General features: G+C 36.2%; 1 protein-coding gene across 4 annotated transcripts in view; it reads right to left on the bottom strand.

The window, feature by feature from the left end:
* Positions 1 to 25,230, bottom strand: part of EMB2762 (CCAAT-binding factor) — a 277,094-nt gene that overhangs the window by 72,546 nt on the left and 179,318 nt on the right. For 2 of the 4 annotated variants that reach the window (XM_089832810.1, XM_089832811.1), the window contains exon 11: positions 17,665 to 17,838. In XM_089832810.1, the coding sequence (XP_089688936.1) occupies positions 17,665 to 17,838 (174 nt within the window). Of the gene's footprint in view, positions 1 to 17,652; positions 17,839 to 25,230 lie in introns of all 4 variants that reach the window. The other 2 variants (XM_089832808.1, XM_089832809.1) reach the window with 1 other exon arrangement.

Raw genomic sequence — 25,230 nt, 5'->3', positions numbered from 1 at the left:
ATTGTTGCTACCCTCATGTTATTCTAGTACCCTCCAGGGGATCCTTCTGATATTGTGTTGCGTGGGGGAGTAGAGGGAATTGTGGATGGTTCCCATTGAGTGAAAAATACTTGGGCTTTGCGTGCTTTCAAATTGTAGCGACAATCCTTAATGGAATGCCCCATTACCTAACATGTCACAGAAGGCCTTTCTGGGGCTTGTGTTCTTCGTGTGTTCCTCCTTTTCACAATCTCTACAACATAGTTCTTTCCCTTCCCTTTTCTCCTCTTTGATTCCCATTATTTCCTTCATCATCCTCATCATATCTTTCTACAATGCTCGTGTGGTTTTGGATTCCCCCCCCATCACTTTCTTCAGAACTCTCGCTTCCACTTCTGTGCCTCCTTCCTTCAGAAGTCTTGCTTTCACTCTCTATTTTCATTGTGCACGTACAGGCCTCAGCAAATGATGATGGTGGGACAGTTTACATTTTCCTATTTATAGACAGAGTTAGCCCCTTAATAAACCATCTTTCCTTTAGCCCATTTGCAGGTTTATTATCTAATCCCCCTATCAACTCCTTGAGTCTCGTACTATATGCTCTAACAGATTCATTTTTTTCTTGTCTTCTATTATATATCTTCGTTACGATCTCATCAACATCTCATAAGAGTCGGAATTCCTCCTCGAAGACAATACATAGATCCCTCCATGTGGCCTTCTTCCCTGCCTCAAAGTATGTTTACCAATCAATAGCCATTTCCATAAAGTGGTAGGAAATACCTTTAGCCATTCATTCATGTCATTCTCTCCATTCACCTGCCATATAGTTATGCATGTTTTACAATGCGTTGCAAGGTCTTCTGTACCGTCTCCTCTGAATCTCAAGAGCTTTTTTTCTGTGGCCATCCTTTTCCCTCCCGTTAGGACTATTTTCCCTTCTATCGAGTGATGCAAGAGCATCTTGCGGGAGTCAACAATCCTATATGGAGGAGCTTTGTGCTCGGATTTGTGAAGTTATTCTTCGCACTGTTAGGGATGTAATCACGGCATATTGGGGAACCTTGCCCTAAGTGCGAGTAAAGATTGGAGTTATCATCTTGGAGTTAGAGCTGTTTTGGTGACTGTTGCTCGCATGTTACTAATTTATTGGCAAACTTTGGAGATTGTATTTGTGAGCTTCGATCCAAGAGAGTTGGCATGTGCGCTCTTGGATTTAGATTGTTGAATGACACGTGGACCTATGCTTAAGGGTATGTATTCTTATTTGGTCTCAAAGGTTAGTTATGCATTGTAAGCTTGGGGCCTATCCCAAGTATTTAATTATTTTATGTATTTAATGATTATGGCCAAGCCGACTAGTGGCTTGAAGGTTTATTTAATATGTGAGTGTTTATTTAATGTAATTTACTAGGTCGACCTGTAGCTTGGATTAGTTTAAGTACGGGGGGTCTTGTGATGTCTTGAGTCATTATTCATTCACCATGGAGGAAGCAAGGAGTAGCTAAGAGGAGCGAAGCTTGAGTAGAGCTTGTAGCTAAGTGTTGGCTTGGGAAACAAGAAGGTTGTTTGGTGCCTTGCAAGCACAAGTTTAGATTCTTGTTGAAGTTTCTACCAGATTTTGGATTTGGGCTAGCTAGTGGTTGGATCTTACAAGGTCTTGTAGAACTGTTATTCTAATTGCATTGTTTTTTGCCATAACCCGGAAGGGCTTACAATCGGCCATGTTGGATGTAAATCTTATGATTCTATTATGAGAATTGGCATTGTTTGGATCTAAATCTCTATGTTATTGGTAATCTTCAGCTATGTGGTTGTTTAATAGGGGTTAGGACATCTCCATTGGGGATTCCCCTGCCTTGCGCTACGTCAAGTGGTACCAGAGCAGGATGATCTTGTGGAGCTGATTGATCTTGTGGATTTATTACTTTGGGTTTGCAAAGATTTTGGAAGATGCCTCTGAGAAGATTGGACCCTAGGACGATTGCAGATCTCTGTAATGCTGTGGAAACTAAGATTACTAAGAAGGTTAAAACATATTTCAGATCTGAGTTGGAGCTGATGAAGAACGATATGGTCGTTGAGATCATAAGAGCTATAATTGGTGTACCTAAGAATGTGGGTACCCCATGATTATAAGGAAGCTGCTGGAGACCTTGAAGTTGTTGGATATAGTGGTAAAGACAGAATTGGTCGCATGGAGAGACCTATGGAAGATAGCGTTGGTCAGTTAGATACATCTGGAGCTCACTTCAAGTTGAAGCACAAGATGGATTTTTCTAATTTCTTAGGTACCTTGAATCCTGAAGACATGATTGATTGGATTGGTGAATTGAAAGACTACTTTGAGTTAGAGGATATTGGAGATTTGCTCAGGCTAAGGTTGGTACAGACCAATTTCAATGGACATGTTGCTTTATGGTGGAAAGAATTGCAAAGAGGTAGAGAAGAAGGTGAAATGAATATCACTAGATGGAGATTGATGGTGACAAAATTGAAGGCTAAGTTCATTCCTGTTGATAATGAACTTGAGTTGTTTAAAAGATTGCAGAAAATGAAAAAGAAGGATATGATTGTGAAAGATTATACTGACGAGTCCTACAAGTTGACTAATTGATCTGGACATAGAGAACTTTCTAAGGAAAAGATAGCTAGATATATTAATGGCTTGAGATTCAGTATTCAGGATGAGATTGGTATGTCGATTATTGCTTCAGTTGAGGATGCTTATCAATATGCTCTGAGGGCAGAAGATTACTTAAAGAGAAGACATCAAGGTAACTCTCAAGGGAAGGGAAAGAAGATACACTCTAAGAAAGATAAATACATCATGGAAGATGAACGAAAACCCAGTGAACAGAGAAAGAGGAAAAACGGAAGTGCATTTAAGGGTACTTTCTACAAATGTGGTGAAGGACATAGATCTTTTGAATGTCACCATACTGACAGGAAAGATGGTGATAAAAGAGTTGTTGTGGTGAATGAGAATGCAGATTCTGTGAATAAGCCGGAGAAAAAGGGGAATAATGTGTTGATTCGAAGAGTATTGCATAGCAAGAGGATGCTTGAACCTTGTCAAAGGAGGAATTTGTTCAGGACTCATTGTAAGTCTAGAGGTAAATGTTGGAATGTGATTGTTGATGGTGGTAGTATTGATAACCTAATTGTTGAGGAGATGGTTCATAAACTTGGCTTGAAGAGAGTGAGACATCCTTGTCCTTATATGATCAGTTGGTTGCAAGATGAACATGCTTTGGAGATGAGAACAATGTCTTGTTAATTTTCAGATTGGACAGTATGTTGATCAAGTGTTATGTGATATTGAGGACATGAGTAGTTGTCACATATTACTTCGTAGACCTTGGCAGTACAATTGCAAAGCAGTGCATGATTGTGTTAAGAATGTATTTATTGTTGAGAACGGTGGTAGGAAGCATTCCTTGATTCCTTTGCAGAATACAGAGCTTGGTAGGATGAACTTGAGTTTTGGTAGGTGAGTTCAGTTGAAGGATTCTCAAGGGGCTAGAGATCAGCATGGAAAAAAAAACCTAGTGTACACCAAAGACAGTTGTAGAAAAAGATTTGCAGAAATGGAACAAAGGCAAGAGTGTACAAGTTGATGTGGTGAAGGACATGTATGTGAAGAACCAGTTCGAGGTTTATGTGTTGAACAGTGAAAGATGTTCTTACAGCTTTTCAAAACATCTTTTCTTCGCACTTGGGGTGTATGATGCAGGAGCATCCTAGGAAAGTCAGCAATCCAGTATGCATGAGCTTCATGCTCAGATTTGTTAAGTTATTCTTTGCGCAGTTAGGGATGTATTCAAGGCATATTGGGGATCCTTGTCCTAAGTGCGCATAAAGATTGGAGTTATTGTCTTGTTTTTAGAGCTGTTTTGGTGATTGTTGGTCACGTGTTCCTAATTTGCTGGCAGACTTTGGAGATTGTATTTGCGAGCTTCGATCCGATTGAGTTGGCATGTGCGCTCTTGGATTTGGATCGTTCGATGAAGTGGACCTATGCTTAAGGGCACGTATTCTTATTAGATCCTATGCTTAAGGGCACGTATTTGGGCAACCTTTTATAGCAACACAACGATGGGCATTGATCTCTTTTTGATCTGACGGTAGCAATAAAAGATATTAACTATTTGTTTTGCTCTGCACTGTGGGTCCATTTTCCAACTATGCACATCGTGGCGAACAGGTGCCACTACTTCATTGCCTAGAGGATCCGACGTTGACCTACTTTTACTTCGTGGCACTTCATGTCTAGATTCTGACTGTATCTTGTGGAATGTGATGGGCCCAATAGGACACGTATTTCTCTATCGTTATGTCACATAGATTAAAACATCCCCATCATTCCATAACAACAAAGCAACAGCCATAGATCTGTTTTGAGATCAACGATCCTCATTGTGTTTCTTAATTACTGCACATGACTGAAAGGAGGTCCCACCTCAATTGGGTCCTGCGGACAGGTGTCAGCTTGTCGCTATCTCGCTATGACTATTCCTCATGCAACTTTGGAAAGCGACATAACGACAAGCATAGATCTTTTAAGATCTGACGATCGTGGAAAATGTCTTATTTCCAAGGAGACTTGACTATTCAACTCGATGACATGGACGTTCAGATGTGTTTTGTACTTTCGATTTGATTTCAACTTGGTTTTCACCACCTTTGACCGTGTTCTTCGCCATTTCTGCATCTTTCAGTGCTCACTCTATATCAAATTCAATTGTTCTTGCTTCTAGCTTGTTCTCATGATCTGCATATCATCTTTAAGTCTCAGTCCTCGATGTTCTCTATCGTCTTTTGTTTTGAATGTGAGTATGATCTTCCCTTTGAATGCATCGTGTCTTCACCATGAACTCTTGATTAAAGTATTAGGGTTTCAAAACAAACTTCCTTCTCATCAAGGAAATGCATAGACTTACCCTCCCTTTTCCTAATCACCTAATATGAACAAATGCATAGATTTATTTTAAATGCCCACTTAGGTCACACAAAGGAATAGATGAGAAGAGAAGTTCCTTAAGGGAAATCTAGACATAGACCTGACATTACACTAACTCAACCCTAATCCTAGAAGTTTGAAAAAATATAGGAGAGTGAAATCATGGCAACAAAAGTCAACAAGGAAATATTGCATCCCAATGACCATTGCCCCATCAAGGTTCCAATAAGTTTGATTCCATGTTGATCTGTTCCCACAAGGTGGAATGTAAGAAGCCATAGAGTTTACTTGCCTAGGGCCTATCATGTTTCTTCTGATAATACGTTCACTCTTGACCCCCCATCCACAATGACTACCGTGGGTGTCCTTCCAACTCCTACCGTTAGCAACATAGGGTTAATGGTGGCCTTGGAGGGGTTTCTATCTTCCTCACTTGAACCATTCTCTGCCCTTCCTTCTTGCATTTCTTTATTGCAGGGAGGCTTGTCTTGTGCTTTATTGTTGGCCACCTTGGTAATGGCTACTCACAACTAAGGCAATGTTACGAATAGGTTTGCCAATCGTACAAGAATGGTGTCGTGCACAATCTTTTTTATGATATTTGTCTCTTATATTGACTGTACACAGGTACTGATGCTACTATGTAATACCTTTTGCTCTTCTTCCATTGCTCGTTCTACGTCTACTCACTTCCTTCACTCTCTCCTCTGTATCGGCATTCGTGTCCATAAGTTTTCTTGTTTGCAATCAGGTCATGGCAAGGACTTCCCCTTCAAGGTGTGTGACTCTATCATGTTTATCTCCTTTTGTCATGGGCAATTAGCATCCTCGTCGATGCCCGATCTAGACCATTTACATAGCATATTTCTACCTTGTTTTTCGCTCTGACAATCACGGGCAAAGTGGCCCCACTAGTCCGACCTCCTACACAATATCACGGGTCATCCTTTTATGTCATACTGAATGCGGCTTTGCGGTGTATTGTTGTTGCTATTGTTATTGTTTCCTCACCAGTTGTTATAGTAACCTCCGAGCAAGGCATCTGTATTTGTGTTTCTTGGTGCTATGATAGGTGGTGTAGCTTGCTCCCCCTAGGTAAAGAGCACTTGAGCACTCCTTGCCTTTAGATTGTATAAGCACTGCCTGATGGAGTACCCTAGCACCTGATAGATGTCACAGAATGATTTCTTAGGACAATTGGCTCTTGTATGCCACTCATATTTGCATTTCACACAACATATTTCTTTGACTTCTTTCCCCACCTCGTTTCCTTCATCATCGGCATCATGTCTTTGCATAGTGTCTGGATTATTTGAGATTCTACATCGCTATCCTAATCGCTTATATCATCACTTACTTTATTCTCATTTCTTGACGTTTTGTTCTCACCTTCAATATCCATTGCCCAATCAAAGTCCTCCTTGTATGTGCAGCGAGACACCACCTTCATTTTCTTTCAAAAGCAAGGATCAAGCCTTCTATCAACCACCGGTTGGTTTATTCTCCAACTTGCCGATGAGCTCCTTGAGCTTCTGATGGTAGGCTTGAACAGTCTCACTCTTCCCTTAACTTGTGTTGTATATTTTAGCTACTACCTCATCATCTCGCAACAACCTAAACTCTACTTCAAAAGCTTTCTTCATATTATTCCAAGCTGTTTTCTGAGCAACCGAAAGGTCAATCTACTAATCAATGGATATACCTTTCAAGGTGGTCGAAAAGGACTTACCCAATAATCTTCATACTCATGTCTATTAACCTCCTAGATGGTCACACATCTTGCAATGTTGTGTTGGGTCTTCTGACCCATCAACGTTAAACTAGGGAAGTTTTTGTCAATGGATATACCTTTCAAGGTGGTCGAAAAGGACTTACCCAATAATCTTCATACTCATGTCTATTCACCTCCTAGATGGTCACACATCTTGCAATGTTGTGTTGGGTCTTCTGACCCATCAACGTTAAACTAGGGAAGTTTTTGTTTGTCTAGAGTGTTTCAAACTTTTCTCCCTTGATTGGTACCCCTTGTTATTTGGAAATTAGGTGGGTCAAGGGTTACTCCATTCCCCCTAGTACTTATCCCATAGTGTAAGGCCCACACTTGTACCCTGTTATAAACCGTAAGGAATGCATGTGATTAGGAGTTAAATTAGGTCATGATTAACATTTTCATTACTTCGAATGATTTATGAGATTTTGTTAGGGATGAATATAGGTTTTTAATATTACAAGTTTAATACCCTATTCAATAATATGAGGTGGATGAGATAAGACCACAGGAAACGAGACTCAATATGTTCAAGCTGGGAACTTGGTCAAGGAATTCAAGGTATGATCTACTAGACAATTAGGAAAGAGGAATTAACATTTACTCTTGTGAGAAACAACAAGGAATGTAGATTATAATGACAACAAACCATGAAGGTTGTATTCGAGGACTGTTTCCAAACTAGGATGACATAATTATGGAAGTATTCTAATGACCTGAGATATTGACCCTAGGGACATACACCTCATAATGTGATAAAAGGATACTAGTTAACATGTTTGCATATTAATGATTTTCACTAATGACATATTCCAGGATCCATTTAATTGTTTTAATGATTTAATAAATATGACTTCAGTGTTTCATTGTTATGATAGAAAGGATTGTGATGATATTAGAATGTTAATTTGGTTACGTTAAGTTAAGATAAATGCTAATACACATATTTTGATATTTCAATGTTTGAATACTTATGGAAATGATTAGAAAGGGGAAACAATTGTGTATGTTAATGTGATAATGGATTATTCAGCACTTATATACATGTACTTTTATATTATTTTCATTGGACTACAAACGTTTAAGTTGAGTGAGCAGGAAAAGTTGAACCATGGAAATTATTTGGGGAAACAAGGTTCAAACCTATGTGAACACAATAAAGCCAAGGTGAATCTTTGGAAGATTTAAAACCTCATTGTATTTTGTTTATTTTGTAATGTGATTGTGCATGCGTGTAATAAATTTGGAAATCATGAATAATTAGAGACATGCCATTTTGTTGTGTAAAGTATCTTAATGTGTGTCATTTGACACTCGTGTTGTCTGTGTAAATGACATGTCATATAGGGCTTTTGGGCATGAAGTCACTTAACCTAAAACTAATTCCCATTATGAATTCAAGTGAACCCACTTGGGAGAGTGTTAGGATGAGTCACCTCCATGACGGAATTCGAATTCAATTGTGATAGGAACTTTAGAGGGCCTAAAAGTGGTTCCCAAGTGTTATTTTTGTGAAAGTAAGTCACCCATATGGTAGTAGTATAGGTTGGGGGTCTAAATATAACCATGAGTTGGTCTAGGGGGCTTAGGAAACCCTCTAAACTAGTCATTTTCAAGCCAATTCGAAAATCAAAGTGTCACATGACTTCTTTCCTTACCCCTCCACTTGGTTAAGTTCCTATTGGTAGAAAGGTACAAGGAGGTAGGAAGGGTAGGTGGGAGTAAAAGTGGAGGTCTTCTTAGGGAGCTTGTGCCAAATTAGTTGTGGTTCACCCACTCTCTAAGTTGAGAGACAGTTAGGTTTTGGAGGGAGATTAAGGGAGCTCTACTACAACTATCATTAGCCTAGCTTGGACTAAGGTTGGTGTTTTCAAACTATGCTCTTTTTCTTTCTTCTTCCTTGAGTATGGCAAACTAACTCTGCAAGTATGGAAGACTTGTAAAAGGAGCATGCATTGTATTGTGAATCTTGCATTGTGAAATATGACATTGTGTTGTGGAAATGTGAATGTGCTATGTGTTCTTGAAGATTTTCCTTGGGTTTTGTTTTCTTCTTGATTTTCTTGTTTGAATGTGAGTGTTGGATGTGTTCATGGGTGTGAAGGCTTCACTCACCCTTGGGAGGGAAGAGAAGCCTTGGGTGAAGGGGTTAGTTGGGCTCAACATTGTAGTTGAGAAAATCTACCTCATGGTGAGGAGATGTGTTTTGTGTTCATGGAGTATAGGCTCCATTGAATCCATATGCCTTGTTATAATTATGAGAATGTATTTTGATATCCTTGAAGAGGCATTTGTATTATGGGAGGTATAAGTGTATTGATGTGATGAGGAGGATCTGTTTTGATAACCTGGAAGAGGCATAATGCAAGTTGAAAATGAATATGTGTACATATGGATATGGTATTCTCCTCTTTGAAGAGCCCACCTTCACCCAATGTGAGTTGATTCTAATGGTGAATCATTGTGCAAGCCATGGAAGGGAGTTGATTTGTGTGTTGTGTTGTGTTCATGCAATAGTAAGTGATGTATGTGTGTAACCCGTTTGGGTCTTGTTTCCCCTGCTCAGTGGGTGGCTTCATAGAAGCCTAGGATGGGAGGTGAGCCTCCATGGTTCCAAGTTTGTGTGCATGTGCAGGTTTTGTGAAGATGGATTCCTTGAAGATATTAAGGTTTCACCCTTAGCAATGTTGAAGTCCCAGTGTGTGGAGAGACCAACCTCTCCATGTTACCAAAGAATTGTTGTAAAGTTTAAGCTCCATTTTGTTTTCTTTCAATGTGATGTAAAGTGAGATTTCTTCCCGATCCATGTATGTTGTTGAAGAATATGTAGGAAGGATTGTGAAGTGGTATGTTGTTCCTTTGCAAGAAGAGTTTTATTGTGAGTCTTACATTTTGTAATCTTATGTACCATGGAGAAGTTATGAAATGAAATTTTCTTTCCTCAAAGGTCTATAACTGATTAGATACATACTTTGCATAGTGGAGGTGGACAAAAAAATTATTCTTATATAATTGAACCAATGTGGATGATTGCAATGATATAGGTTATGCTTATAATACAATGAAAAATAATAATATTGTTAGCTCATGTTACATGCTAGTATATTGGTCCATATTTTTGAAATCAAGTTCAATCAAACTCTTAAACTAGATAACATTCTCACATCATCCATACAAAAAAACCCATGGTGGAATGAAATAAAATTTGCTTGAGAAGAGAAAATGCATAAATCCAAAATCTAGGAGAAAGTCTTGTTGTAGGTATACATTTCCTCTTTGGAAATTGTATGGGGAAACAAATTAAGTCTCACCCCAAAATGCAGAGCATTAAAATAATATATATAGTATATGCACATATAAATCATGTGACCTTTATGTCACCTTATTTGAGTACAACACAAAAACAAAAATTATAATAATAAATATATATATAAATAAATGTATAATCTAGGACTATGTCAGACCTAAGGAACATAGAAGCCTAGACACCTAAGATTACAACTAGAATGTACTAAGTAGAAAATCCCTCAAGTATAAACTATTAAATATAAATCTAAAACTTTTGACCAAACCCAAATGCAAAGTATTTGCAAGCAAATTTCAAATCTTGCTAGATCCCATACATTACCTTTTTGGGCCAGCAAGACCAAAGTAATATTCATAATGGAAAAAGGGACGATGACTAGGCGACCTTTCCTTGTAGGAAGAGAAAAGTGCAATGATGGTTCTTTGACTTGGTTTAAGTGTCACATCTCCACCTAGGGATTATGATCGACAAGACCCTTCTTTATCTCATTAGGTGTATTTGGGGAAGAAAAGAAATTATGTTTATGGGAGATGGAATTTGTGGCACGTGACCCCATATCCTAGAAAATTTTTAATTTTATTTTGAAAAGAATGTGGATATAAAGTATAAGGTGGGTTGGGTATGCAAGTTGAGGGTTGAGATAAAGTAAAACATATTAATTGTTAGTAATGATTTAAGGAATTTAATTTATGTTTAGTAGATAACTGAAAATTAATAATAATGAAGTATGCTGTATAAATAAATGAATGAATGGGAATGTATTTTAATAAATACGAGTACTAGGATTTATTTGATAGATTAATAAAGTAGCCATGTTATAGGGTAAGTTGCCTTATAGTAAAAGACCTTGTAATGTGGGATTCATATAGCAAATCTATGGTATCTAATATATATATTTACATTAAGAACATTTAATAAGTTATTAGTGGGCTTTGCAAATTGAATAATAGTTAATAAAATATAATAAATAGTACTATGGAATTAAAAAGTGAAGAATATCATTTAATTTATGATTGATTCAAATAACTTAATTAGTATTGGAACCATAGATATTAATTATCAAGTGAATTTAGCTCATGGTGTTACCCCATGGATGTAGCATTATAAGATGGTGATTTGAAATTAATTATGGAGTACCATATTGTTCTTATAATAGAATAGTATTTGAAAGTGGTGATGGTATAATAGAATATGATAGGCTTTAAGTGAACTTCTTCAGTAACATTTTTATTAGACATATGCCACAACACATAGAAAAACCTCGATACATGTTGACATCAGGTGAGCTTATTCAAATAACCTTACGTTGGAAATAAGGAATCAAAACTTAAAGAAGTGAATGTAGGGAACCCGATGAAAAATAGACTTTATACCGTGTAATATTATATTATGCTTGATGATCTAACAATGACCCTAATTTAAGTGTATAACTTATATGCATTACATCTTCTATAGGTATGCAACCCTACCTCGGAGGCAAGGTTCAAGTTCATACTAGACTGAATGTGGTGTCAAGACAACTAGCAAACCCTGATGCATACTGTTATCCCCATTGAAATAAAAATCAAATAAATAATAAATTATTAGCCTTTATTGATCAGATAAATAATCAATAATACCTCATTAGTAACGTATCATTATGATCGAATTTGTGACCCTATAGCATCCTCGAGTGGACATGTATTGATATCTGAATACCATTTAGTTTGATAGAACGAATATACAAGTAAAGATCTATTCATATTTCCTCAGTTTAACTTTCAGAGAAAAAAAAATTTGTTGAATTTTACCTTGCTAGATTTTGGGCATGACATGTAGCGTCAACTATGTGTTTACCCTTCACCCACGGTCTCCATACATACCTTGGTGGTACTAATACTCCCTCCTTCCCAGGGTCCCCACCTCTGTTTACCCTATTCTTACTTCGTCAAAGATGACCAACCCTTTTATTCGGCATATCGTACTCTCAAATAAGTCAACTACCTCTCCATACAAACTTCTTTGTCACTGGTTTCTGCTCAGTACACAAATGGCTTTGTTCCACCCGACTCGCTTCCCCAACTATCTATGTCTATCTCATTCCACCTAGTATCGAGTAGTAACTCTGGCTCGACAGCACTACCAAGTGTTGAACCCTCCCTAGGGTTCTCATTGGTTTTGTGAGATGGACCCTTTGGCAAGGCATTGCAACTTTCGGCGTCTCTCTATGTGCTGCTAAATTTGTAGGGATCATCGCACATAACTTCAGTTTTCTCTAGTCGTGTCTCCTTCTAATGTCCCCGATTTAGCAGGTCTCCGGAGTGTGGGTTTGTCAGCTCATTATTGTGACCCTTGTGAGCTGATGTCTGGTTTTGGGGGTCTTTGTCGTGAGATTGCTATTTTTGGACTTACTATTTTTAGTAAGTCAGTCTTGGTCAATTGCTATTTTTGGATTGAGCAGTTCAGGCAGGATGGTCCTCTGGTTCTAGATATTTGATCTCTCTCTGGGATTTATTTATTAAAGTCTTTTATTGGTGAGCTTGTTGGCTTAATGATTATTTAATTCACATTTAATAAGCATAGTACTTTTAAGTATCGTAACTTTATATTATAAAGTTTCCTTTTAAGCGGAAAGTGTGAGAGTGAAGTTGGATGGCTCAATTAGTGTTATAAATATAGCTTTTTGTTGAGGAGAGATCATCTTGAATATATATCTTTTATATGATCATCTGGTGAGGGTTTTTTTTCTAGATTGTTGTTGTATAGCAATTTAGCACAATCTCCTGCTATAGAATCACCATGTCTATGAGATTGCTATTGGTTCCATACCAAGTTTGAATGGTATTAAATCGATTTGCCTAAATCGAAATTCTACAAGAGGTGGGGCGAGATTGGTAGCTAAGAGGGGGGTCGAGTCTCATTTGATAGTAGCGCCCCGCAAAAACAATGGAAACTGGAACATTCTGAGCCGTATTTTTGTTCAATAAATGTGGACGTCATTTACAAACAGCCCGCAGTCTGTTATTTGCCACGTGAGGAGCCTGCGTTCAGTTTGGCAAGTGATAGGAGTGCGTGATTGTGGAGGAAGTGGTCGGGCCTGCAAACTACAAACTATGGAGTCTTATTTGGAGGTTCTCCAAATCATGTGAAGCTTGTTGACTGCCCACAACCAGTACTAGAGTCTATAGCAACTTGGTCGTTGGACGTGACTCATCCTTAAGCTTGCTGTCACGTAAACTTACTAGGTTCATTTGATTTTATGTATTTGGTTGGTGCAAATAATAAAATAAATCATTTCATACTTATAAAGGATTTTGTTCAACATTATATTGTTTCAAAGCAATTTCATTATCCACAACCAATTTATTTATTCGGAAAACTGTTAAAGACCAAGGGAAAATTGAGTTTTCATCAAAGAATTATAACAGAGGCCAATTAGGTTATTTTCACTCCTTATGGCGCCTCGCCCTTATTCGGCAAGAGGGGCATTACCTGTTGGAATTACTGGATGTGCGACAGGTGTTTGTCTCACAACGTTCCTCTTATTGTTGGTTCCTTTCTTGATACCATTGTAATATTTCTTGTGTTTGTTGTTTTCTTTGTGTAGCCTCTCGCTCTCCTACTTTCACCAACCAATGTGCCAGTAACCTTGGAAGGCTCCCCAGGAGATCATACACCGCTTTGTTCACCATGAGCTCAGCCTCTATTGTACTAGTGGGGAGATCCCTCTACGTTGCCTCCTGTCGTACATACTACTCAACTGTTATATCCCACGCCTGAACAAGGTCATGTGTCAATTGATCCTCTCAGGTCACTTCCCCTCTTCCTTGTCATCATTGTCCATCATCAATACTTGTTGGACAAAAGGACAGCCCATTAGACCTCCATCTATTCACCTTTTACCTCGAGACCTCCTGCTTCGCACTAGGCAATAGTGCCAGAAATGTTATGTGTCAGATTTGGAAGAGTTTATATGCTAGATATGGAAGTGGTATTCTACAATGCCAAATATAGAAGTAATATTATCACTGTAGCTATGTACTAATGTCATGCAACAAGTTCTATTAATAACAGAGGAATAGTATGAAGAACAATACCATAGAAAACACATGACACATTCAAATGGCAGAATGTTACTTTATTGAATGTACCAAAGTCTACCATTAACAACCATACCAACATTCACCACTCCTTCACTTGTTCCAGACTCCATACAAACAGACTTGGCACAACTAGTTAAGTCTCCTTAATTTGGACTCTAGGTCCAGGCAGTGTCCTTAATTTAGACTGTGGGTCCGCCCGAGTTCGCACTTAAGTCTCCTTAATTTGGATTAGGGGTCCAAGCAAGGTCCTTAATTTGGACTGTGGGACCCACTGTCCAAATTAAGGACCCTGCCCAAACCTGTAATGAACCCAAGCGAATCCAGACAGATCCAAGGCGAAGCCATGAGGACTTGTGGCAAATGCAGGACGACCCAAAGTGAACCCGAGAGGATCCATGATGAACCCAAGAGGACCCGTAGGTTTCTCTTATAATATAATATATATATATATATATATATATATATATATATATATACACTCACGAACCCACCCACGAACCCCAATGAGAATTTTGTTTCTTACCCGAACCCATGAACCCAAACCCCAAACCCAAATCCATCCCCAAACCCGAATCGACAACTTAGCTGACACCCCTTCAGAATGATGTTTTAATACTTTCACTAACAAAAGTCTTATTTAACTATTTTTTAGCATAATTACCACCTACAAGGACATAAGTTTATACATGCTTATAATACTGATGTAATAATGGATAGTTAGGATCTCTAACAGTCTAGACTCTTCGATGACAATTTTTTTCATGTATCAGTTCTTAAACTATTTTAATATTAAAATGAGCACCATGCAGGTAATCAGGATATCTCCTGTAGCTACAAACATCAACACTCCCTCTTAGCAATGGAGATATTATTTGCAAATCTCTTGTCATCATGATAAATATAATGGCTACACTCATGTGTGTCAACAAAAAGACTTTATCATAGATTTTCTCAACATGATATAGTTTATCTCAACATGATATTCACCATAGCACCTCCCAAAGGGTGAAGGAATAGAAAACTAAGTTATGAAGTCTAACACATCACATCCACTATGGCTACTCCAAGAGGGTGGATCCCCCATAGCTACTCCAAGTGGGTGGAATCAAGGGCTTTCACCTCAAAATTCACTCGGAGAGAAGAATACATTATAAAGGGATTGTACCTCACACTTTTGCCTCATGGAGAAGAACTCATTAACAAGGGATTTCACCTCAAACTTATCCCTCATAGACAAGAACTCATTTACAAGGGATTGCACCTAGAACTTCTCCCTCGTAGAGAAGAACTCATTAACAAGGGATTGCACCTAGAACTTCTCCCTTATAGAGAAGAACTCGTTAAAGCACATAAAAGATAATCTGAATGTTGAGACTACCTCTATATTGTGACTCCCTCTCAATAGTGACAGCTTACTCACAGCTTGATTATCACAATAAATAAAATGACTTCAATGTTCGACCAAACACAACTTTTGCAGTCACATTGTTTCATGAGCTTGTTGATCCTGAAGCTTTTAACTCATGTCTTCAATTCTCTGAATGTAACTCCCTCTTAATGCAGTCACTCATCATCCTTACGCTTCTTGATCTATCCTAGAAGCATTTACGAGAGATTAGTAATAGAATCAACCAATGTCCAAAAGAGAAATATACACATTAATGCTAGAAGCATACTACATACATGATTAACTCTTGCCTATGTTAGTGCATGAATTAACTACATAAAATTCATAATCAATAGTGAAAGGTATAATCAAAAATACTTATCAACTTATTGTAGTCAACGAATTGGGTCAATCCTCTTGAGGTTTACAGAGTAAAGAATCTTTAATGAAAATTCCAACTTTGACTAAGAAATCCTCGAGCATCATCAACCTCAACATTGGAGCCCTCACAGCCCTTCCACATGCACTTGTCTGAAACTCAAGACACAACTAACGCCACATCACGAGTCAACAATGGATTCTCTTGCCATTGCATATTACACTTTGTCATAAAAGCCATGCACTTACGATAATATTCCCAATGCTTAGCAAGATCCAATAATTCCAACACCCATAACTCACAGATTCAAGTGTGACTACTTCAATACCATAATGCTTCTCAAACACACGGCTATATTTTTCCATGACTATTTTCCACCACCCAATGACATAATAATACAAAAATTACAAGCATGCATTCAAGGAATTGAGCCTTACGTAAGGGACTCTTGTAGTAATCAATCCTAGATTAATCTGACTGATCTGAATATTTCTCTGGAACGCATTGCAATGGCACTAAAAGTTTGGCAAGTGAAGGATATTGTGGACGATTCCCCAATCTAGGAGGCCAGTTCTCAAGATAAGTATTATGTTTCCTAAAATTTAACAAAAACTATTGAAGTCTCCCTATCACTAAAATAACATTAGGAAATTCTAGATGATGATTAACCTATATAGTTAAAACAAATACATAAAATTTCAGTGTACTTAAGCCTCAAAGAAAATTGTGTGCCACCTATCTAAATGGAAACATGGTTCCTACTTAGCATCAACCACAGCAAGTGTAAAACTAATAATGGGTCCAGCAATAAAAGGCAAAATATTGGATTTGAATTTTCCCACACAATTTGATCCAGAAAGCACACCTACCAATGCACTGTCAATCTTCAAACAGAAATGACTACACCTAACTAGAGCTAATTTGTTTCACAAAACTATGAAATTAAAAACTAATCAAGAAAATGGAGCATGCAACAATTAAAAAGTGGGGAAGGGAATTTGGAATTTAGCAGGGCTATCCATAGAACAAAGGTGGTAACAGACATCGCAGACTGGATGGAGCCGCAGGCCGAGATTCCACAAATTATCAAACAGAGGGGAGAAGATGGCAACAGGAGCAAATTCCATCCCTTTCAGATTGAGAAGAAAGTCGGCAGATCAATCAAACAATTTACCCTCCACATCAGCAAAACCTAGAGACTTATCAATCTAAAGGTGCTCAGAAGTTTATGAATTTTCAAAAGTATGCCATAAGAATATAGCAGTTGTGCTGATGGAAAATATAACTCAGAGCACAGCAGACATAGTTAGGAGACATACTGCTGCCAGAGGAGACATACTGCTGCATTGGCAGCATTTTTGTGATTTCCCTTATTTTAATACAAATCCACATTGGCTGTTACTTTTACAAAAAATATAGTTTCCTGAAACTCAATAATTCTGTGACAAATCAGAGAGAACACTTTTCAGTTTCCATCAAAAAATTGATTGATGCTTCTTTAAAACAGCATAATATAAAGAGTGCAATACTTCTGTAAGATCAACTATAGTTAGAACTAGAGGGATATATTTAAAATGATGAAATATTGACAAGATATTTTATAACAGTCCCAATAGTTGACTCTCTTATTCTACTTACAACAGAACTACCATTTTGTACTCAATGAAGTTGAATATATAAAAGTCTTGCTCCAGTGTTTACGGACAACAACAGAATTTAAATATGATTCTCATCTCAGAGACACAACAGCACTAATATATAAAACTTATACCAAAGTTACTACTTACTAGAGCACATACCCAATGGACCAAACAATTAATTGAAGGATGCCGCCGGAGAAGATTATGAATCAATGCAATCACAAGAAGTGAACCTGATGGAGGTGTATAAAGTGCTAATCTACTCAACTTCTTTGCAAATGCTGCGGCTAAATATGCTGGTAGAAGTGGTGATTTTAAACATCTATCCAAAAGCTGTAAATATTTCAAGCCAAGCAACTAATCAGATCATACAAACTAAAAATATTTAAATGTTTTACAGGTAAACAACAACTGCACTAAAGCAAAGCATAAATCTTATTGAATATGTGAATTCATTTGAAAAAGAGCAGTACGTCTGAAGATTAATAAAAAATATGAATAGCAATTTGTAATAAGTTTCCTGAACTGATATATTATAATAAGGTTTTTATTGTTATCATTATTGCAAATAAATTGAGAGAAGCTATTATAAAATTCAGGTAAAGTCATTTATCTAGCATTGCAACATCTCACAAAAGTGAGTGAAGAAGAATAGTAGCCTGATTCCACTTGTTAGCCTTAACTTTCTATAGCATGAAACCAAATTTAATTTCCACAGGAAGCCAAATATTATTAAACAAAAACCTTTTCACACTCGAAACTCCATTGGCAGCTAGTTTTTTCCCCGTTATTTTCCAGTTCTAGTTTTTTCAATTCCATTCAAGTTGCTTGAAATGTTGAGTTCAAAAGTCAATGTTTATACTTCTTTAAATAAATAAAAGAAATATGGAGGAGCAATGTCCCACTGTCCAAATGATCAACCCAGCCACCGTGAAGATAATGGTGCTATAATGCATCACAAGCTATACATCATAGATAAGACTTTAAAAAATCATGAAAAACTGGTCAAATAAACTTATATCTGGAAAATTTGCAAAAAACCTTATATCTAAAAAGCACTTTAGTCAATAGAACGATCATGAAACCGACAAAAGATATTTAAAAACCTACAAGCCTTAATAGTAATAACAAATGGAGATTAAGTTAATCTTCAAAAGGCATCCTTCATAAACTTGGCCAAACTATAGGTTCACGGAATTGAAAAGACTTATCTTTAGACCTATCTTGCTACTACTTGTTTTCTTCTTTTCTTGTTTTTAGCCCTTTCTTTTTTCCCCATCAAACCCATTACCCCACCCTTTTACTACAATTATCAAGAGACATGGGGATGTTGTTTTTCTTAGGACCGCTGCAGATGTAATGCCACTTCCATTATGTTTGGTATGTGTTTTTCAAATGCAGCAACCTCTTATATTTATATTGAGCATAAACCATAAACCATAAACATGTCTATTTGTTAACCAGATAATTAATATAATAACAGATTTAATCATATGATATATATATATATATATATATTATTAATTTCTCTCATATAACAATAACCTTATATCTCAAATATAATGAACACACATATAAATTATATCTCATCTATAATTATATATACATTTATTCAACTGAACCTATCAAACATCAACACTCCCTCTTAGCTAGGGAGGATAAACACAAGATATATATTACACCATTGGTTATATTTGGAATGACAAATTTTAAGGATATACTTGATCAGATTATATCCACCATTTTGATATCACATTCGATATCATGAGTATTGGTCTTCCGGAATATCAACATATGATATTCACAAAATACTCTAAGTAACATATTGATATCAGATTTGATATCATGAGTATTGGTCTTCCAGAATATCAAGACATGGCATTCACCAAGTACTCAAATAGGGTTTGATATCACATCTCATATCATAAATATTGGTCTCCCAGAATATCAACACATGATATTCACCAAATACTCTTTGAGTAATAGCCTTCCAAAATGTTGAGATGCAAGATATTCACCATGTACTATGAGTAATGGCCTTCCAAAACATCAAGTTGCATGATATTCACCAAGTACTCTGTGTAATGGCCCTCCAGACATCAATTTGCATAACATTCACCGTGTACTCATAAATGTTTATAAGGTATGTGCACACGCATTCTCATAATGCTTACCATATAAACATCTACCATGTAAAGTATAATCTCTCATGATCTGCATGGACATCTTATTTAAGTTACTGTACGATCATCACCTTTCAATAACTTTTGCAAATACAAGTAATGATCATATGGAAGTAGTCACTTCCTCATGATGTACACAGGGGGTAGGCCCATTAAGGTCATATAGTCACACACGAGGACATTTGAAACTCCCTTTGAAAATCAATCATTTGAGCTCCTCAACCAAAATCACCCTTGATAAAATGTCATACTCCCTATGAATCTGATACAATCAAGAACTTCAAAGATCAACTGAAACATATTCTCTATCCACTCCTTCAGATGATTGTGTCAGACTCCCTCTAAACATCAATCTTCTGAGCAAGTAGTGTCAGAATCCCTCTGAATCTGATATCAATCTCCCTTTTCCTGCAAAAACATTCTACAAGGAAAAGATCAACACAAGTAGCTCTTATAGTGAAATAAGAAAGACAAGAGACTACAAAAATGCTCCAACATAGTTTTACATAATTATATAAGATCATTCTTTATTAACATGCTTCCATGCTACTCTAGCTTTATATATATATATATATTTACTTTTTAAAAATTGATATAATTTAAAATACATTTTTATGATACTTTAATCAATGTTATTCTAAATATAAATAATAAATAATAAATAAACAATGGGCCATACCTTATGTAATACACAACCTCCTTTACACTTTGATCGCCTTTGGAATACATCAATCAATGTGTAGTTTTGTCATTAATTTCCCAAAATTTGACCAATTTCACTATATGCATGGGGCCCATGTCTTTAATACCCGCTCATTGTACTTCCTTTGTCTAAAACCCTCTGCATGTTTTTCTCCAATGTCCTGCGTGGCACACAAATCATTGGGAGGTGAGGGCTTTGTTTTCTTAAAACTCAATTTTCCTAATTAAACCTCCTTCCTATCCGATCAATTTTCCTCTACAATGGTGGGAATATTTACTCCATGTTCCTTTGATTGGGCGGAATTAAGAATAGAAGTAGCAAATGTATGTTTGCGGATATATTAATTTATTACAAAGAAGCAGTAATGTTTTATCATCGAATGGCAGTTCCATTAACCACATAGAAGACTAGTTTATTATGTGTATCATGAATTGATTGGAATTTGTACTTCATCCTCCTTATAACGAACAACGATCATTATCTCCATATAATGGTTTTGTTGTCTCTGTAAGGAATGCTTAACACATTCAACCCAAAGATTTCATCAAAGAATCTACCACTAGAAGGGAGTGATTATATGTCCTATTTTTACTATCAACAGTTTTGAAGGTTCAATTCAAATTTGATTCTCAAGAATTATGTGTGATGATCAGAGGAAGAATCTTGTACAACATTCAACTTGATGAGTATAGGATATGTATCACACTCTAAATTTTGTAACCCCTCTTTGAGCTTCGCCAAGAGTTGCATTTGATAATAGCATGGACTTCACATTGAGTGGGAGACTAGTGTCAGCAACAAACATCTTCCTAATACTCAAGAACTATGAGCTGTTTGAGCCTCTTTACGAGAGGCTTCTAAAATAGAGACTCGTCTCGCCATTCAGGGAAACACTTACTAGATGATTCCTCTTGATCTTACTTAGTGTTATTGTTTATATTGTGTCAACTAATAGATTGCTATGGCACCTCAACAACCAAGCAATTGTATGAGGACTCCAACATTGCACTTAATCGAAACCATATGTACCAATTTTTGTATACTCTAGATATGCATGTGAATGGAAAGCCTAGACTTGGACGTCGTGAGCAAGGAAACTACTACCAGCTTATTATACATGAAACACGCGAATAGAAGTTTGATTCTAGTATAAATCACAAAGCCAATATCTCTTTTAACAATTGCAGTTAGAGTTGAGTTGTGAGGCTTAGGAATTCTAATGTTAGTGATGCCAAGTGTTTCTTGGAGAACAAAACATCGATCCCTAACATCAATCCTCCCCTAGATTCAAATTTCTTGATCCTTGCATTGGAGATGCTTTCCTCTCTCCTACCTTAGTCACAAATCTAAGTGTGTTCAGAGTGTAATGTTCAGATTGCAGATTCGCCAATATAAGTCAATTTCAAGAAATACGAATGGTCTTCTCCATCCCATTGCCACTTGTTGTGGATCTCCTTTCCTCTAGATATATGAATAGAGGTATGTTACAATAGCCTCCATTCCTAGTCATCTGCTTTAAATCTGTTTTGTTCTATTATCCTTTATTTCTTATCTTACATTTGCAGTCTAGCTCTAATACCATGTTTTTCTTAGGACTATAGCAGATGTAATAGCACAGCCATAATGTTTGGTATGTGTTTTTTAAATGCAGCAACCTCTTATATTTATATTGACCATAAACCATGAATAGACATGTCCATGAAGGGACATGTCTATTCATTAATCATATAATTAATATAATAACAAATTTAATCATATATATATATATATATAGTATTAATTTCTCTCATATAACAATAACCTTATATCTCAAATATAATGAACACACACACACACAAACACACATACATATATATAAATTATATCTCATATATAATTATATATAGGTTCATCCGACTGAAGCTATCAAACAACAACATGGGATATTAGCACACATACTAATTGGGGAATGGGAAAATAGATGTCAGTCAAGTCTGATTGTGTGAGTACATTCAAACTACCCAATCTTGCAGCCTTTTTATATCATCCCACCCACATACACACATTAAAAACAAAGCTTGAAACATATCTTTATTACAAAATCCTTAAAGAAAAATTGCATATATGGAGGATTACAACAAGAGATAAAACTCAGAAATTTACAATGCTGCTAGGCACTTCATGCCTACATGGAGATACTGATGCACAGGCATTAACAGGGGAATGGGAACATAGATGTCAAAAAAATCCGGTTGTGTAAGTGACGCAATCAAGATTGTGGGGTCTATTCATATTACCCAATCTTGCAACCTTTGCATATCATCCCACCCACATAAACACATTTGCTAAAAAGCTCGAAACATATCTTTGTTACAGAATTCTTCAAGAACAACCCAATAAGTAGGATTACAAGAAGAAACAGAACTCAGAATTTTTACAATGTTTCTAGGTGCTTCATGCCTACAAGCCCTCAAATATGCATTCCTCCACTCCCACTTGAATTCACTCCTCATTTGATGTCTGATGTTTTTCTTCATTCTAAAGCTCTCATGGCTGCCTGGAACACCACAAACACACATATAAATTTGTCTATCTGTGTATCTTTCTCTGCTTGGCAGGCTAATTGCCTACACTCTTTCCTATACAATTTTGTGGAGAAACCAAAAAGTTCTTTCTACAACCTTGATACTGTGGATTGCTGCCTCCTAACATCATCAGAGACTGCATTTTATAGATATTATAACAATCTAAAAGCATCGCAAAGAGGCACACGAATTTTCCCTTTTGTTTCCCTCCAATTCTCTTTAGAAATTCTTACAAAAATCTATGAAATTCCTCATCAAATGTTGTAATGTCCCATTTTTGAGTCGGTCAGGATTGGTACTTATTTAATCAATAGTAATGTTCATAACAATCACTTCAGTTATCAAATGATATTATTATTTAGATTTACAACCGGAAGATATATATGTTATCCAAGTCACCTAGACACTATCTATGGACTCCCTCAAAGTTTACAAGTTCAAGTCCATTTCACAAAGATTTATGAAACGCTGAACCCTACCCTTCATTGGGACAAGATCCATTAGATTGGATTTATAAAAGCCCCTCCTTGGTAACACTATAATCCTTCTTCATAAGTCAGATAATGATAAAGTTGGAGATTACTTTTCGGTTTAAGAAGGACACTTCAGGTGTAATCAAGTTGCTTAGACACCAATTCTCAATAGGTGTTCCCTCAAACTTTATAGGTCGAAGTTTGTTTCATGAAGATTTATGGAATGCTGACCTCTACCCTCTATTGGGATACATCCATTGGTTGGAATTTACTCAAGCCTCTCCTTGATTGCATCATAAACTCCTCTCTTTATATACCTAATAATAATAATATTGAGAATAATTTTATAATAATGATAATAGTATTTACATTGACAAATATAATTTTCTCTATCCTCTTGAACCACACAAAAATAGTGTAAATTTTATTTTGAAATATAATATTAAAAAAGGGCTCATGCCTTTTACCAATTAAAAAAAATTCTCTATCCTCAAAATAACAAAATTATTTTACTATATGTTATGCAAATATATAAAAATGTATATCATATAGATATAATCTATGAATATCTTAAAATTATGTAAGATTATTTATTTTCTCCTCAACCTTTTGAAGAGATCTTATTGTATTTATATTCTCCTTTTAAATAATCATAATCCCTTTAAAGAGTCACACCCCTTCATAACTACAATCCACATGAAAAGTCATAACTCTTCATAGTCATAATTCTTTTGAAAAGTCACAACCCTTAATAATTATAATCCTTTCAAAAAGACAATACATTATATTTACAACATTTTTGAAGAGTCACAACCATTCATAATTATGACCCTTTCAAAGAGTCACATCCTTTCAATATCATTGATACCTGTTGTGAGGTTACCACACCATCAGCCCAAAATTTTGGAGACCCCTTTTTTTCAATTGCCTTGGCAAAAAAATTTTACCTTATCCAAAAAAATTAGATTTAGAACTTTTTACACTTTGGACGCCTTCAGCCTAAGAGTGTTGTGGTTAGATTTGTTTTTCACCTCATCTTAACTTGACTTTCCAGAGCATGTAATTTTATCCTTAGGCCAAACAAATTTCAAAAGCAACAATTTTTCGATGGCTAGAACGAATACCTGGCAGGATAAAATTGCAAATTATTGGACTTAGATGGATTTTGGAAATTGGATATAATTGTATGAACTTGAGCATTTTCAAAATGAAATTTTTTAGATTTAATTGTTTTGGAAAATCTTTAATTTTTTTCGGTAAAAAAGAAATTTTTTGATAGTGAAATTGAAAATGGAAAAATCGATTTTAAGTGCTAGTAAAAGGATTAATTTGGTTAGAAAAATTGAAATGTTTTGCAAATTTAAAATTGGAAAAAATTCCGAAATTGCATTTATTTTGGTTGAAATATTGCCTAAGAGATTTTAAAATGTCAAAAGAAATTGGTAAATTGGAATTGAAATTTAATTTTAGCTTGCTAAAATCAATTTTAATGATATTTTAATTGCTAAAACGTTGTTAAATGAAAATTTTAGCATCTCCTAGGCTTTCCTTATTTTATTTTACAAATTTTGATCAAAATTAACAATTAAACGAGCTAATTTCACTATGGAAGAGGTAATTTTAATGATGCATTTAAATCTGGGCCATGATTTAAGGCACTAATTTAATTTTGTTCTCCTCCAGGGCAAGTCGACAAGCTTGGACGGACGGTGAAGTTTGGTATAAGAGGGCTTCCCCCCTCTTCCATTTCTCATTCCACCACAAGCCTTCTTCTCTACTTCGCTATTTCCCTAGCTTGGAGC

The sequence above is a fragment of the Cupressus sempervirens genome, chromosome 5 (genome assembly GCF_028749045.1).
Source record: "Cupressus sempervirens isolate cs-2001-9-10 chromosome 5, ASM2874904v1, whole genome shotgun sequence".
NCBI lineage: Eukaryota > Viridiplantae > Streptophyta > Pinopsida > Cupressales > Cupressaceae > Cupressus > Cupressus sempervirens.
Note: the sequence above shows the minus strand (reverse complement) of the source record. Positions and strands in the feature narration are given on the sequence as shown.